The following is an 18,270-nucleotide window of genomic DNA, read 5'->3' on the forward strand; positions in this document are numbered from 1 at the left end:
AGTAAATAAGGCCTAAAATTTTGCATACTTTCTGGGATTTTGATCAACATTCTCAGTTTCTAATTGTTGCTATTCCTATGTTATTTGGGTTGATTACACCATGTGGTTATAGTGTTTTAAAAACTATTGTTAAAATTAAAGTATTATTTTTATTATTAAATACAAATATTATTTAAAATAAATATAATTATGATTTTAACAACAGTTGTATAGTCATCATAATTATCATAACATAGTCATACCAAAATATAACATTATTTTAAACAAAAGTGACATTAAAACAACCAAAAAGTTATATATATGGTTAGAAAATACATGTACCTATAAAAAAATCTCTCAAAAATAGCAAAATACTTTAAAAATTGTCAAAATTTATTCATTTCTTTCATCAATTTTATCCTTCCTCATACATTTTAAAATTGTACAAGACAAAATTTTGAAAGACAACATTGTACAACTATTGTTTAACATAAAAAAAATATCCAAAATACTTAAAAATAAGAACATTATTCAAAATTCAATTAGAAAAAGTATCTGATATCTAAACTCAACAAAAAACTCATCTTTAGTATGTTTTTTATTGAACTTATTTAACAACTTATTATAGTGTTGGCTGAAATTGATTGTAATAATATTAGTTCCCTCGTATTATTATTTATAAAATTAAGAGAAAATGTCACTCCCCTCCCCTGCGGGATGCTAAAATGTTACTTCCCTCCCCTTTATTTTATAAATGTACATTTTCCTCCCTTCTAACTTTTAAAAAACCTCATCTTTAATCCATTTTAATTTTTTTTTGTTAATAATGTTAACTTTATCCATTTTTTATGAAAAAAAATAAATTATTTTTTGAAAAAATATCCATTAACAAAAATTTTATTTTTTATCATTAAATTTTGTTTACCAAAATATCCTTTAATAAATTATTCTTTTATTAATTAAATTGTATTTTTAACGAAATATTTTCAAAAAAATTAATAATTAAATTATTTTTTTCTAAGATACCTATTTTTCAATAATTTTTAATTATTAAATTGTGATTTTACTAAAATTGTTGTTAACAATTATTTTTATATTTACTATTAATTTTTTTAATATTAAATAAAAAAATCTTACCACTGGTAATATGTATAACAATTAATATTTATTGATATTGAAAAATAATCTTATCTAATGAATATTTTTTTAAAAAATAATTTTTTTTCTTAAAAAATGGATAAAGTTAACATTAGTTAACACAAAAAGTTTAAAATGGATTAAAAATGAAATTTTTTAAAAGTTAGAAGGGAGGGAAATGTACATTTATAAAATAGAAGGGTGGGGAGTGTCATTTTAGCATCTCACAGGGGAGAGGAGTGGAATTTTCTCTAAAATTAATTATATAAGTAATTAACTAAAAACTGTTTAACACAGACAATTTTTTCCTTCATGGAACTACAAGAAACAAGGATCAAAAACAGAAATAGCAAAAGAACAGTTGAAGAAGACAAGACTCAAGTTAAATGAACAGAAAACGAAAACCAGCAAAACAGTATCAAGGGATATATCGTAGCCTCATTGTAAGATTAATAATAAAAATTTGTACAATATAGCTAAGGAGTGATAGATAGAATCTAACAAGAAAAGTGATGAAATAATAGTTAAACAGGTGGCATAGTAGAATGAAGTTTGTGATGATGATGATGATGAATAAATAGCTACCACAAACAGGAAGATGATGAAGAATCATGAACAGTGGTGGTGCTTCGGGTGTGGTGAAAATTATTGAGAAGACGAGAGGATCTCTTCCTACGATAATAGAAACCGCATTTGATTCTGATTCTTGAGAGAATCAACTTCCTAAACTTCTTAGCAGACCTAAGCCTGAGGCACACCACCTTCTTGACACGCACCAAAGACCCTTTGATTCTATCACTCAGGCTCTTCTTGCGGCAGAATTGGTAGCTTCTCAGGTAAAGTTGCCTCTTCTCTCTCTGTTCATCAGGGTAAGTGTTGTAATGGCCAAAAGATTCCGTCCTAAACATCATCACATTATTCATATGCCTCTCATCACTATGCTTCATGTTCATGGCTCTGAAAAATAAAAATGTTATGTGACTTAATTCATGTTCTCAAAGTGAGTGCCATTTATATCAAAGAAAAAGAGAGAAAGGGGGTGTGTACTATGTGGAAATTCCACGAACCTTAATTTGTGTTTGTTGTTGTTGTTGTTGCTTCGCTTTGCTTGCTTGCTTTTGGTGCGCCGCCACACAGGCTAACATAGAAACAAAAACTTTTTTATAGGGTGTCTGTCTTAAATATTGGTTAACACTTTACCACGTGGATTGTTGGATAAATCCCTTTCATCACGTGTCTTTTGTGCTTCCCAAATCCCAGTAGATTTTGTTCAGAATTTAGATGTTATGATTTGGAACTTGAAATTGACAGTTCATAATTTAGGATTTAGAGTAGATTAGCATTTTTCAATGTTAAAATTCTACTGCTTGCACGAAAATGACTGTTATGTAGTTTTGTAAGTCTTAAGGCACAAGCACAACCCTTGGCGTGTTCCAATAAATTAAATTGTAGCACCAATCTTTGCACACAAGTGACAACAGCGGTTTAATTAGTATTTAACGAAATCCGAGTGATGGATGATGTACATTACTTATATTATTATACAAATAAAACAAAACAAAACGAGTTTGACATTGATGAAGATGGACGTGTTATGATTGGTTTTGTGAATTGGAAATACGAGCAATTCAAGCAACATAAGCAAATGGGGCGGAGGTAGCTTCGTTGTGTACGTGTTCAAAGAATTAAAGTTTTGAACTGATGTATTTGCTTGCAATGGAAGCGTTGTTTTGAATGCTACTACAGTACTACTACTACCAGCACGCAATATGAGAGTTAGATAAGCGATTTGAGCTCACTTAGTTTCTTGCCAATCACTTGGATAGGTGCAACCAACTCAAACTAATATGCATACATTCCTACACATTAATTGCAAGCTTAAACACTTACGTGGCCATGTATTTTGCAATTTCTTCTAAATTTTGAACACTTTATTTTCTTCCGTCACTCAAATGTAGTTCATGGCTTTGCTTTAATTCAGGCTTCAATACATGTATAACATCTAGAAGAAAATTAGCATATATTTAATAAGCGGTTATTATAGTTTTATTAAATTTCAAAAGAATAATATTTTGGTATTAAATTTTAAAAAAGATGACACATGGATAAAAAGGCCGATACTTTAGCCAATTATTTTAATATTGATTAGAGAAATATTAAGAAATTATTAGAATTTATTGTTTTTGATTATCATTTATTTATTAATTTAATTTTTTTAATTTAATTTCTTTAGTATAATAATCTAATAATATACTTTATTTCATATTTTTAAATATTAATGACTAACTGAATAATCCGTCGCGGCATGCACAAGGCGGGATTCGAACCCCCGACACTTGTTTAAGCGGACTAGTGAGCTAACCACTAGACCAACCCAACTTGGTTATTATCCATGTTTTTTTTATTTTGAACAAATTTGACAACTCACATACTAAAGCCCACATGTAAAAAGAAAAAAAAAACTTGATTGACAATACAAAATAGATCAAAATTTATTAGTCATCTTCAACTTCTCTCTTCTTCCCTATTTCTATGTCTATTCTCAACAGAGCCAAAAAACCAGAATATTCACAAATGCAAAGTTCAGAAATTAGAGCACATGTATAACAATAATCATACTGCATAAGTCTTTTCCCTCATATATCTTTTTTTATTTTTTTGGTATAAGTCTTTTCCCTCACATTAATCACCACTCGTATCCTTTATTTTTAGTTGAAAGGACCATTTTATCCTTGTGGTAAAACTCTGGAGTAATCACAATTAATTAAGCCTCAATATAATCAAGTGAAATTCAACAATACCAATTACAAAAACTACTAAGCCAAGTGGCATGTGTCACTTTTATATTGCTAGGTCAATGTGTAGGTACTATAACTACCACATCGATCGCTACTCTTGGCCTTATGTTTAGACACTATTCTAATTTGTGAAATTAAATTTTCCCGTCTTAATAGCTCCTTTTTCCACATTAACACTGTAAAAAGCCCTTAACAAATCATACATGAACAAATTGCAACACTAACATTTTAGGATTAGAGCCTAGATAACAGGAATGCTGCACTATTTTAAGTTATTGTCTCAACTTCGTCATCAATAAAAATATATTTTGACTTTGAAAATAGAATAAAACAAAATACTAAATACAAAACACAAAAAGTAAAAATATAAAAATTAATATTTTTGTATTTTATTTGATAATAAACTGAATATAAAATAATACAAAAAATGAAAAATCCAATTTATTCTTTTTTAATACAAAATTTAGAATAAAAAATAGGATGATAGAAAATATAATTATAAAAACTTGATAGTGATAATAAAAAAAATTGAACAAAAATGAACAAGTTATATCTATTCCTAATATCTCCTTTTGACAAGAATGACACAAAATACACTAATTTAATATTTCAAAACACAATGTTTTTATTCATGTTTCACCTACAAACACAATTTTGTATTTCTATGTCCATATCTCAATGTCCTTTTCTTGTAAATAAATGCAGCCTAATATCTATAAATGATCAAACATAAGTACATAGAAAACTACAGCAATGGAACTTTACAAACCCAACAGGAATTAGTATGCGTGTGAGAAAAGAATCAATCAATTCTAATTCAAATTGAATGTGTACCATGTTTGATGTATGTCAATAAGCTCTCTTCTGTATCTACAATGTGCACCAAGACACGGCACACAACCATTAAATACAATTACAGTAAGACCAAGGTTCATCACCAAGGACAATTTTCTTGGGTTTGGAAGTGGGGCTGATTAAGGACTTATAAGGTATATAGACACAATTGCTCGCACAGGATCTGCTTAAATCCCTCCCCGGAATTTAAGCAACCATACTTGAATCATAGTTCTCTCAAGAACAGAAAGAACGTTAGATGCCCCTCCCAGTTTCATCTCTCTAGCAAAATGTTTTTCCCACCAACCTAGATTCTAATGTTCCTCATTTTTCCTGAGTACCAACTTTATCAGCAGCAGGTACATTTTCAGGGAAAGTGGATACATCCAAGTCAATAACCGTCAAATCATACGGTACAGATGCAGAACTGGATATATCCACAAGCAAGGAAGAATTTGTTGCCTCAGAACTACGAGCATCAGAAACGGGACCAGAATTCGAGGGAGTGCTACTGGTAGAAGAAGAAAAACTCGATAGCTGTATGTCATCTAACTTGTTTTCGTAAATATGCTTATTTTTTCTCACAGAATCCATTTCTGGGCCCATTGGAACAAAAGTTCGTGATCTGTACTTCCGTGCTCCCTCTTCACCTTCACTGTGGTTATACAGCACATAATCATGATACGTTGGTGCAAACTGCCACAAGTTTAAGGTGTTGTATCAAAAAATCAGCTAATAAATGAAAAGCAAAGGGAGGATGGATATTTCAACAAGAACCCATGCATGCCATATGGTGACAATGTTGAAATGCATAAATACAAAGCGAGACTCACCTGATGGACAGTATCATGGTAAAAGTCATTCAACTTCACGGCATGCCCAAGACTAGCTGTGAAACCACGGGATCCACCGATGTTAGCACCAGCATATTCTTTGTATGGAAATGCATAAAAGTGGCCCACAGCAGCAACAAGCATCTCAACACAAATGATAAAATTTTGAAGTAGAGCAGCTTCATCTGCATTCTTGATGATTCCCGACTTGGCAGCAAGGAAGAATAAGACACCCTAGGAAGCAAACAACATAATAAACTGCTTCAAAAATCTATAGTTGTAATGATAAACACACGTACGACAAGCCATGACATAGAAAACTGTGCATTCAACCCAAAATTAACACTGAAAAAAATTGTATTGGGAGGTCAGAAAAAAAAATGCCCAAAACAAAGTACTGATCATATGAAAATCAAATAAAGCATCCTTATAGAGTATTACTAGTGGTTTTCAAGGCACTTCATGCCTAATGGATGGAAATGAGAAGAAATCATAACCAAATAACTATAATATCAAGTAGTTATTTTGGGTATTTCAGTCTATTCAAATTTTGACCAAAGTGCAGTTATTGTTGCTCAACAGCATTATGTAGAATTGAAGATTATTTCTATTTTGCATAACATTTACATCCTTTACCATGGTCCAATAAGTCAAGAATACAACAGATTTTATTATGATGAACTTTGGAACTGGATTGAATGGCTGGAGCAGATCCTTACAGGCCATATAAAATAAGGCAAGAGCATACAAAGCCATCGTATACGAGAGTGTATATATAATAGTCAGGTACAAGTATGACTGCTTTGGATTGAAATTTCCATCCTTATATTTCCCCTTCGCATAAAGTATGAGAGTAACTACCACTAAAATGGGCTTCAAAATCACAAACTGCAAACACCCTTGCTTGCACTTACGTATGAAACGCCTGCACTAGAAGTTCCAAAAGTGAGAGAAGAACCATAATTTTGCAATAAAGATCATGCTGGCATGTTACAAGTCTTTTTCATTGGCACAAATTTTTATTTTCCAAAAACCCTCAAAAAACAAATTTCCATACAATATATGTACCACACACACTATCAATATATTCTGGCACGTAAACTTTTAAACAAAAATTTATAAATCAGGCACAAACTCACCCATCCAATGGTATAGGAGGAAAGCAGCAAGTCATCAGACACACTGACGGCTTCAGAACTCGACCACTCAAACTTATTACAACTGCTCCAGGACCACCAACCCAAGCCAGACATAGTGATAGGAAATTATAAATGACCCATGCCTCGTAACTAAAACAGTAGGAAAGATACAAATTAACAAATGGCTCCAGGATAATACAAATATATCTGTGATCTCATTATAATTTAAGAACAGAAGACAACAGAATGCTGGGTGAACATAAATCACATAGCTGAAAGTTAGCTCTACATATGAAAAAAACAAATGGTATATTGCCTTTCCTCTCTTTTGACTGCAAATGTTAGAACGTCTGCTTTTGCAGCAAACCTCTACAGTACACCGCCTCAGTCTCATCTTATACAGAAGAATATTACTTATGTTGAGCAATTTTCAGAAGTTAATGGCTAACAGGGTAAAATCACTTAAGCTAGATAGATAATAGATAAATCAATCTATTTGAAGGACCCAGACTATTTGATATCCGATGAATTTAGACTCCATGTATAGTAAGTAGGGTTATTAATTCATTATGGTATCAGAGAGTTCTGGGTAGCAAATTCGAGGGGGTTTCCAAACACTCCTACTAAGAAAGCCATACATAACTACTTCTGAGTCTTCATTAAGTCAGGAATGGAGTAGAGTAGAAATATAAATAATTCGGAAATATATCGTTTTCATATTCAAATAAGCTGGTAATTGCAAACTCATCGCCCAAAACATGCAGACAAGGAAGAGAAAGCATGTGAAACATGAAATAGGAATGAACAAAAATGTAATCAGATTTAATATCAGCAACAACCGAATAAAAGAAGAAGTAGGGGAAAAAAACGCATACGAACTTACACTTCCCGTATGGAATTAAAATAGATCGAACTGTCAGGTAGAACAAGGGACAAGAATGACATCAGCGCATAAACCTGCGGAGAATAATTACATTAAAAAGTGTAAAACAAATCATAAAAATCAAATGTTCAATATTGGCAATGGAACTTCAAGATTAAGTCAATGGCCTTTTTGCTTCCAATTTAACACTGGAAGTTAAAAAATCAAATCCATTTATCTGAAGTTGAAAGGTACCGTGATATGCATCTGATTTGATAATGTCAACTCTGGTAGATAAGCGAACTCTAATTATTCTAGTTCTATCCACTAAAAACTAGTTCATGCAATTAACAAAGCAGGATAATAGGGATCGAGAATAGAAAGAGCGAAAGAACTCACAGGGACCATGAAGACGATGCGCACGATGAATCGCTGGTAGGTAGGCTCAGTGTAATTGAGGAGATGCCTGTAGATATGAATAATAGCCAAAGCGATAGCTCCAAGGGTGCATATGAAAGCGGTGATGTAGAGGAAAGCAGGAACCAGCACCCCCATTGATGAAGAATTGGGGATGGAAGTTTAACTCTAAAACCCTAGTGTGTAAGGGAAAGGGGAGAAAAGGGAGCAGATCTGAGAGGAAGAGGGAAGAATTGCAGATAGGAGAAGAAGGTGAATGGTGCGGTGGCAAGTCGAAACTCGAACAATAATGGCGGCTGTTGGCTTTGCCAAGAAGGAACAGAGAAAAAGGAAATACAGTGCCGAAAAGCACAACCACCTGTATCCAGAATGGAAGTAATTAATGAATTAATATTGGTATAATTAATGTAATTAAGTTATCAGTTATCTCTGCTTTTGCTTTAGGTTCGGACCTATTATACCGAAACGCGCTAGCATGCTTATTATTCCAAATTTCCAACACGCCCAAGCGCGTACGTTTCACGAGAAATAGGAGAAACAAAACCAAGAGGGGATTACTTCACTACTATTATTAGGAAAATGCATGAATTTTGATAATTTGATAAGCATTATCTATAATAACTCCCACGACCATGGTGGTGTTAATCTGTTGGATAAGTACCTGTAATTTTTTTAATTTGTTAGAGATGAGATTATAGAGAGCACTACAGATTTTCTCCTGCAAACAACTTGTTAGTGTAACATTTAACTGAATGGTAGATATTGTAACAACTCTCAAACAAAATGATTTGCCCCGAAACCAAAATGATGGTGATTTGTTAGTTATTACCTCTAAACTAACTATATTTGTAAATTATTGATTGAAAGCTCAAAAAATTGAGCCATCAATCCTTTCATGGGCCTCTCCTTGAACAATACTTGAGCCATCAATCCTTTCATGGGCCTCTCCTTGAACAATACAAGAGCCTATATACTTTTTTTTTTTGAAAGAAAAGAAACTAACACAATAAAGTGGAACATAAATAACACAAAAATAAAAGAAATCTGTCTACACAAGTATTATCCGTACTATTGGTATCTCCAGTATTACTATCAACACCCATAAAAATCATTGGAGGTCCAATCTTGGTAACTCAAAACCGTCCTGCTTTATATTTCCTCAACACCTGCTTCTTTATTGTTGAATATCTTATCGTTTCGCTCTCATCAGACGTTCCAGATTACTGCAAAAAAATCAATCAGCCACTTCCTCTGTTTTTTGTTTCTAGTGTGCATTCCAATCCAACTTTCAAATAGCCCTTTCATGGTACCAGGAACAATTCAATCTGTACGAAAATACCTCAACCAAGTGCACCATATCTGCCATGTAACCTCACATAGGAAAAACAAATGCTGCACAAATTCTATTTTCTTTTTACACAAAACACAAACATTATCACTATTGGGAAGAACACCCAACCTGCTCAACAGCTCCTTGGTATTAACCCTACCAACTAGCACAAACCATCCAAATAGCTCCACTATCGGAGGCACCACGCTTCTCCAAATCGCACTAGTGAAACTATAACTTGTGATCTCATCCGTCAAAGTTTTTGATTGGATTATCTGTGAGAAAGAACTAGTAGAAAATACACCCTTCTTATCAAACTCCCACACAATATTATCCTCCCGATCCGTTGACAGCTTAATTGGCTCTAATAAAAATTCCAAATCCACTCTAACCCATCCCAAAATCCACAATCCCGTATCACCCCACCTTGTTGCAAGAGCGTATATACTATATTCAACTTATTTTTTTTAATATTATTTAGAGTATTTATTCATTTTGGTCATAAAAAAAATTTAAACTAGACATTTTAGTTCCTAACTAAAATTAATTACTCGATTATTCCTAACAATTAATTTCGTCAGTCACTTAGATAGCGTTTGTTTTGAGGTATTGAGACAGAGACTGAGAGCTTGAGACTCAGTATCATGTTTGTTAATTCAGAGACTGTTACTAAAATTTCTGTATCTGTCCCCAAAATTTCAGTATTTCAGTATTTCCAAAAAGTGGGGACATATGGGATAAAAAATTTTGGAGATGGAGACTGAAACTTTAATAACATTTTATACTTAAACTACCCCCATTTCAACTAATTAATTCCAATTTTATCCTTTGTACAATTTAAATTAGAATTTCATTCTTATTTCAATTTCTGTCTCTCACTTTGCACCAAACAAAATATTGAGATTTATTTCAATTTCTATCTCTTAGTCTCTGTCTCTCAGTCTCAGTCTTTCCGTCTCTGTCTCTCCACCAAACACTAGGTCCTTTACTTCGTCAATTCTAATGGAGGACAAAATAGTCCCTGACAACTCTAACAGGGAACAAAATAGTCTTTGACCTCCTCTGTTCGAAAACGACATTGTTTTCTCATAATTTTCATCATATCTCGCATAACACTAACAGTCTAACACTGTAACTTCAAGTTGCACAATGCACACTCTACAACTTTAATGTTCACAAGAAGAAAAATCCTCAATTTATTCTCAATCAATTTATACTCAAGATTCTCACTCAATTCATACTCAAGAAACTAATAACTCTCTCAAGTACTTGTCGTCTTCGATGAATCCCATGAATCTAGACAGCAAGTATGATTTGTTAAGACCTGTCGTCGTCGCCGTCTCCCTCCTCCTCTGCCCTATCATCTCCATGATCACATTATCCACCACTCCGATCGCTTCATTCGACTTCTTATCCGAACCTATGTTCAGTAATCGCTTCAGTTTCCATATGAGCGGCAACGAGAACATTACTCGTTGTACTAATAGCTTGAATACAGGGTCAAAACTGTCTGCTGACTTGGACTCCAGAAAATAAGGAATGAAGCACTTAGGGTCCTTTTCAAATGAGAATTTGCATATGATGTTGAAGGAGAATCTTCTCATGACGTCCTAATGTCCAATAATCTACATTGCTTGCTGGAGAGTGGAGAAAGGCGTGCCCTTAGGGTAATTGTGGAACTTGATCTTGAGGATGTGGTGGACGTTGTCGGGGTTTGAGGTGATGCTGTTATCGAGGACGTGGAAGTGGATGCTTCTGGTGGGTGAAGTGTGGAGGAGGTGGGTAATCACAGAGATTTAGGAAGTATGTGGTCCATGACATGTTGAGATAGGTGCGACGACAGTTACACCATTGCTTGATCTTGAAGCTGAAAAGGAGGACGCAAAAGATGGAAAAGAAGACTATGAAAGTGAAGAAGGAGAGTACAAATGTTAGGGTTATGCAAAATATGATGAAAATCAGAGAAGAACAATGTCGTTTTCGAACAAAGGGGTCATGGATCATTTTGTCCCCTGTTAGAATTGTCAGAGACCATTTTGTCTTCCGTTAGAGTTGACAAAATTAATTGTTAAAGACAAATTGAGTAATTAATTTTAATTGAGGATCGAAATAAATAAATACTCTATTATTTAAAGTAAATGCTCAAATCAATTTCAATAAAATTTTATTATTTTATAAATTTTCAAGAACTATTCATATAAAATAGATTAATTTATTTATTATTTTCAATCAATTTTTTAATATACATATTATATAAATAATTTTTTAATAAAATTTATTATAAAATAAATAATTTTATAAAAAATATGATTATAAAATAAATTAATCTTTTTCAAAAGACAAAAATACCAATTCAAGAACAAAATATCCTATCTAAAATTTGTTGAAAATCAATTTCAGTATTAACTCTATTATTTAATTTTAAAATTAAAAATATAATTAACTTTGTAAAAAACATTTGGACAATGAACCAATCAAATACATTATTTTAAAATACAATTAAAATAAAAAATTAATCACTAAATAATAAAAAAACTAGTGCACAAAAAACCATTCTTAGAATTATATTGAGATGATACAAAAGGGGGTAAAAATATTGAGATGATAAGGAGGTAATATCCCATAATTTGTCAGTGTGTGGAAATATCTGAAGCCAAATTATCCAGACATTGAGTTGAGAGAAAAACAGAGAGAGGGAGCGGTCGTGGATATTGGAAAGGCCATACATTCCCAAATAGCTTCGTGGCCTTATCATTTTCTCATTCTTCGTTTCTCCTTCCTCCTTTTCCCTCATAAACCCTCCCTTCTCTCTCAGAACTTTTAACAAACACCTGGAGACCCTGGAGCTCATATTCCCAATATGGCTTCTTTGATTGGAGTTTCTTCCATATACCAAACTCCCTCTACAACTCTCGAACTACACAAACGACCACCGCTTACTACTACTTCTTCTTCTTCTTCCTCTCTTTCCTTGCAATGCTTGGACAGCAAGTCCCACTTCAACAACGTTCTCAGAGCACACCTTTCTACTAACAATGGCAAGGGAGGTTTTAAGCCCACTGTTAGTTTTGTTACTTCTGCCATTGCCACTCCAAATTCTTCGGTCCTCAGCGAAGAAGCATTCAAGGGGATAGGCAGCGGTGATGACTTTGCCGACGACGACGACTTTGCCGGCTTTGGCTCTGAAACCGAAGAGGGATCTTCTGCTGTTAGCTCTGAAGAACTCGACGTTTCCAAGCTTGGCCTTCCTTCGCGCCTCGTTGATACCCTTCACAAGCGTGGGATTTCGCATCTTTTCCCCATTCAGGTTTGAATTTTAGCGACCAATGATTGTTTGCGTTCGGTTTATTATTTGAGAAATTTTCCTGGGCAAGATTGATTAGCTTACCGCAATTTTGTAGAGCCATAATCATGTCTGACACAGAAAACACTAATTAAGGAATGATAGTTAGCAATGTGATGACTTACTTTTTCTGGTTTGTATTTTACGATTAGAGAGCGGTGTTGGTACCGGCATTGGAAGGTAGAGATATCATTGCTCGGGCAAAGACTGGGACTGGCAAGACACTAGCATTTGGGATTCCCATTATTAAAGGCCTTACTGAAGATGAACATTCAAGTTCTCTCAGGTAATCATTCTTTCTACTCTATGCAATACACTTCTTTTTATTTCAGCTTTTGCTTGATGTTTGTATAACTAACCATCATATGCTTTTGTTTCTTCTTTCTTTCAGGCGGTCTGGTCGTCTCCCCAGAGTGTTGGTTCTTGCTCCTACCAGGGAGCTAGCAAAGCAAGTAGAGAAGGAGATAAAGGAATCTGCACCTTATCTGAGCACAGTTTGTGTTTATGGGGGTGTTTCCTATGTTACTCAACAAAGTGCGCTTTCACGTGGAGTTGATGTAGTTGTTGGGACGCCTGGTAGAATAATTGACCTAATCAATGGGAACAGCCTTAGACTGAATGAAGTTCAGTACCTGGTCCTCGATGAAGCGGATCAGATGCTTGCTGTTGGGTTTGAGGAGGATGTGGAAGTAATATTGGAAAAGCTCCCATCAGAGAGGCAGAGCATGCTTTTTTCTGCAACTATGCCAAGTTGGGTAAAGAAATTGGCTCGAAAGTATTTGGACAATCCATTGACAATAGATCTGGTATTTTTTTCTTACCTGGGATGAGTCCTAATCCAAATGTATTTGTTGTTGCTTCTTTTTTCTTCAGATTTTTTTGTTGCAGCATAACCTTAATTACTTGTGAATTTCATTTCCATATCAGCGAATAATTCAGGCAATATTTTGTTACATGATTTTGATGCATTTAAAGCTAAATAAGGAAAAATGATAAATGTGCTTTTCTTTTTCTTTAATCAAGGTTGGGGATGAAGAAGAAAAGCTCGCAGAAGGGATAAAACTTTTTGCTATATCAGCAACTGCCACTTCAAAGCGAACAATTCTTTCCGATCTTATAAGTGTAAGTAACCGATTTGTTGACCTTTTTCTATTTTAGTTTGGTATCTCTATATACACATGCACATATCTGTATGCGAACTTATGGTATCGTTCAGAACTAGGAAATTTGATTAAGTTTATCTGGTCTCCTACTAGTAATCCTGGTCCTAATTACCTAGTTTTGAACTGGTTGTGTTAGCTGTTGCAAGTTGTTAATTGTTGAGTCCGTTATTATTTATTTATTTATTTATGATATATTTTACAAGCAAGATTTTCTGTGTCAGTGTAAATTCCTATCTTTATGGTGGTGGTTCAATAATTTTACTGAATGTTATTATGTTTTTTAGGTTTATGCTAAGGGTGGGAAGACTATAGTTTTTACGCAGACAAAAAGAGATGCTGATGAAGTATCATTGGCATTAACAAATAGTATAATGTCTGAAGCATTACATGGTGATATATCTCAGCATCAAAGAGAGAGAACATTGAATGGTTTTCGACAAGGAAAATTTACAGTTCTTGTTGCCACTGATGTTGCAGCCCGTGGACTTGATATTCCTAATGTTGATTTGGTATGTTGTCCACATATAACTATCCGATCTCCAGTGTTATGTGCAAATCTGTTAAAATTCCAGCAATATTCGTTATTTTTTTCTTCATTTAGATCTAATGCAACTGATGCTGAATAAACCAAAGAACTTGAAAAACCTATAATTTGGGGATTAGGTTTAATAGTTCAAGTTTTGGGATATTACCTAGATTTAACTAAGCCTTCATCGTCTCAAATTTATTTACCAACAGAAATTTATGATCCATATTTGACTTAGAAGCTTCTTATCAATACCGCGATCAGTACTAAACCTTGTTGATCACCTGTTTCCTTCAGATTATTCATTATGAGCTTCCCAATGATCCAGAGACTTTTGTGCATCGCTCTGGTCGTACTGGGCGTGCAGGGAAACAAGGTACTGCCATTCTTATGTACACCAGTAGCCAGAGGAGAACAGTTAGATCTCTAGAGCGTGATGTAGGCTGCAAATTTGAATTCATCAGTCCACCCGGTATACAAGAGATTTTGGAGGCATCTGCTGAGCAAGTTGTTGCCACGCTCAATAGGGTTCATCCCGAGTCTGTTGAGTTTTTTACACCGACTGCACAAAAATTGATTGAAGAACAGGGAACAAGTGCCCTTGCAGCTGCACTAGCACAAATGAGTGGATTCTCTCGTCCTCCATCGTCCCGATCTTTAATCAACCATGAACAGGTATCGGGAATCATATATTTCTAAGAATGATGTCATCTATTAAATGATTTCTACCCTGCCTTTGTTTTATGTAATTAATACATGCTATGTAATTAGGTTCCTTTTTATGGTGGGGGCAGGGGGGTGGGGGTTGTTTAAAATATATGGGATTAGCTTTATTGTTTCAACAAACTGCTCGTTGTGTTTTAAAAATCAGCTTTTAGACATCCTGTAATGACTTTCCAGTGATAATGATCTTAGTTCGTGGTTCATTCCCAACTGCTGCTGTGACTTGTGAGTTTATCTTAGTGCATGGAAAGCTAGTGTAGGTTTGTCACTCATTCAATAGTCTATTGAGGTTTTCATGCATGGTCTCTAGGAATTTGATGTTAATGTTGTCTTCTCCCAACTAGATCTCCACAAGAATTTTTGTGGGTGATCTGGACCAGTGTGGTGTATAATATTTAAGTGGAAATTAAAATTTAAAATACGTATTTTGTTTTTCGGAGCCTTATGTTATCTGGTTGGTTCGTTAAAAAACTTTGGTATTCTAGGGATGGGTTACATTGCAGTTGATCCGAGATTCAGATAGTAGAAGATACTTCTCTGCAAGATCAGTCACTGGGTTTCTGGCTGAGGTTTATTCTCCAGCTGCTGATGAAGTTGGAAAAATACATTTAATTGCAGATGAAAGGGTTTGTATCTGAATTATATTGAGTTATTTTTTGTGCTCATTTTGATTGGAATTACAGTGCTAGTCAGAATGCACCCACATTATCCAAGTTGTTTGATCATGTTACCAATTCCTAATATCAGGTTCAAGGGGCTGTTTTCGATCTTCCAGAGGAAATTGCTAAAGAGTTACTTAACAGGGAGATACCACCTGGAAACACAATAACCAAGGTTACCAAGGTAACTACATCTTTATTCCGTAGTCATACAAGGATTATGATTATCTTCTGCTTTTGCCCAACCAGAACATCATATTTTCTTTTGTATGATTTATCGCATCACTGATTGTGTAAACATAAATGTTTGTGCTGCTTTGTTGGCAGTTGCCTGCCTTGCAAGATGATGGACCACCAGGTGATTTCTATGGGAAGTTCTCTGACAGAGATCGTAGTAGCCGAAGAGGTTCAGGTTCTGGTTCTGGTTCTAGGGATCGGAGAGGCGGTTTTAGAAGCTCACGGGGATATGGAGGCCGAGACTCTGATGATGATTTTGGTGATTCATATAGGAGAGGCAGTAGAAGTAATAATAAAACTGGCAGTAGCTGGTCTCGAGCTGGAAGATTCAGTGGTGATGATTGGCCAATTGGCGGTAGACGACCATCAGGCAGATCTTCATCATCAGACAGGTTAGTGTACAAATGACTACTTTTAACACTCGTTTGGTAAGTTTTCTTCCTAGACGACAAGTCAGGACATGCTTCATCTGTGTGACACTTCTGTGCATAACTGATCTGACATCCCAATGTGCTCTGCAGAGGTGGTTTTGGAGGGTCCTGTTTTAATTGTGGGGAGTCTGGGCATCGAGCATCAGATTGTCCAAACAAGCGCAGCTTCTTTTAGGTTCTTCACGTCATTTATTTTTGGGCACTGCCTTGTCCAAAACGCAAGCGCCACCTTGGATGTTGGCCTAATGGATTCTGAAAAGTTGAAACAGAATCAATATTTATACGTATCCCTGTTGTTGGTCTACTCTCCTGGGTGGGGGCTCTGTGTTTCTGGCCCTTCTTTTCATCATGATGAAAAATTTATCACTCATTTGTTTTGGGGTTTTGGGCAGTGGTATATTAACTAGAACAGTTAACTATATGGTTTTGTTTCTGTTTCTTTCCCTTTTTTTTTTTAAATCTGGGTGATGTATGGTCCTGTATTGTTAGCCACTTTTAGACTTTAGTATGTGTTTGAACCTTAATAGTATACACAGAGATAAAAATATCTGAGAAAGGTTTTTACTCGGAAGATGCTTTGAAGCATTGATTGAGGTCTAAGGCCTTAAACTAGGTGAATCTATTTTCGTCACTTGCTTCTTGTCTACTCCAGAATGGCTCTTAATAAGTTAAAACATTAATTTCTTTTGCCAATGTGATTCTAAACTCCAACGGTGTTATTCAATTGAAAGGGATTTGCCAAGATTTCATCAATCCCTGCTGGGTGGCTAGTGATTATGAACAACTAAAACAATGATGCAGATATAAACACGCACTCGCATTTACTCAGTCCTCAAATTCCAAATCCAACTCGTAACATAACATCCTACTACTTCTACAAATATGATAGAGAAAGTATCTCACTTACAGAAAGCAACAAACAGAAATTGAAATCATCAAGACACAGTCCAAAACCAAAGAAGAATATTATATATTATGGAAATGAGATATTACATTATTGAGGTGTAGGCCTTTTTTTTAATACTCTATGTAAAAGTAAATATTTTGTACCAAACTATATTTTTTTAACCCAAAATTTTATTTTCGACTAATATTTTATAAATTAGCATTAACAATTTACTAATTTACAACGTAAGAAAAGATAATTCACTGTTTTGCAACTCTTAAAGTGTATATATATATATATTTTACTAACTTTTTTCATATTTAAATGATTTAATTTGTTATTAATAGAGTTCTAACTCATCTTATTCTTAATTTTATGCTCAAGATTTTATGAATTGAATAATTTAAGAGTGAACCGTGATAAACGATGACATAGTCATTAGTCCACTTGTGTATATTGAAAGAAAGATTTTTAAAAGATAAATTGTTATATATATATATATATTAGAAAAGTAAAATGTATTAGTAATGTTAACAGGTTGAATTTAGAAATAATTGAAGTTGGAGGTTTTTGTTTGCAGCCAAGTATTAAGATTAGCATTTAAGATATAGACATTAAGACTGCATTTGGTTCTAAAAATAGAATAAGATAAAATATTAAGAATAAAATATAGAATAGAGATATAAAAATTAATATTTTTGTTTTGTTTAATAATGAATTAAATATAAGAAAGAACATATTATAAAAATTTAATTTACTCTAATTTTTTATATACATTTTTAAAAAAATTATATAATAATAAAAATATATTTATAAAAAAATTGATAAAAATAATAAAAAATAAGTTATATTTTTTATTAATATCTTTGTGTTATTTCTATTAAAAATAACAAAAAATACATTAATTTAATATCTTAATTTTTCTTGATACAATATTTATATTTATATCTCATCTGTTAAACATAATTTTATA

General features: G+C 33.8%; 2 protein-coding genes across 3 annotated transcripts; one reads left to right on the top strand and one right to left on the bottom strand.

Annotated features, from left to right (window-relative positions):
• Nucleotides 1-4,701: 4,701 nt before the first annotated feature.
• On the bottom strand, nucleotides 4,702-8,400 carry LOC107492256 (uncharacterized). Its single transcript, XM_052263418.1, has 6 exons — nucleotides 7,982-8,400; nucleotides 7,604-7,677; nucleotides 6,721-6,870; nucleotides 6,218-6,506; nucleotides 5,582-5,815; nucleotides 4,702-5,444 (listed from the first exon to the last, which is right to left on the bottom strand). The coding sequence occupies exons 1-6, from the start codon at nucleotides 8,135-8,137 to the stop codon at nucleotides 5,073-5,075; spliced, it is 1,275 nt and encodes a 424-aa protein (XP_052119378.1). The 5' UTR covers nucleotides 8,138-8,400; the 3' UTR covers nucleotides 4,702-5,072.
• Nucleotides 8,401-11,989: 3,589 nt separating this feature from the next.
• LOC107492258 (DEAD-box ATP-dependent RNA helicase 3, chloroplastic) lies at nucleotides 11,990-17,057 on the top strand. 2 transcript variants are annotated; one of them, XM_052263178.1, is made up of 11 exons: nucleotides 11,990-12,636; nucleotides 12,825-12,958; nucleotides 13,064-13,478; nucleotides 13,696-13,794; nucleotides 14,120-14,344; nucleotides 14,659-15,036; nucleotides 15,570-15,710; nucleotides 15,832-15,927; nucleotides 16,071-16,372; nucleotides 16,502-16,606; nucleotides 16,708-17,057. In XM_052263178.1, the coding sequence occupies exons 1-10, from the start codon at nucleotides 12,190-12,192 to the stop codon at nucleotides 16,584-16,586; spliced, it is 2,322 nt and encodes a 773-aa protein (XP_052119138.1). In that variant the 5' UTR covers nucleotides 11,990-12,189; the 3' UTR covers nucleotides 16,587-16,606; nucleotides 16,708-17,057. The 2 variants fall into 2 exon arrangements, with proteins under 2 accessions (XP_052119138.1, XP_015968747.1); XM_016113261.3 differs by having other exon boundaries at nucleotides 11,991-12,636; nucleotides 16,502-17,057.
• Nucleotides 17,058-18,270: the final 1,213 nt, after the last annotated feature.

Source organism: Arachis duranensis, chromosome 6 (genome assembly GCF_000817695.3).
Source record: "Arachis duranensis cultivar V14167 chromosome 6, aradu.V14167.gnm2.J7QH, whole genome shotgun sequence".
Taxonomy (NCBI): Eukaryota; Viridiplantae; Streptophyta; class Magnoliopsida; order Fabales; family Fabaceae; genus Arachis; species Arachis duranensis.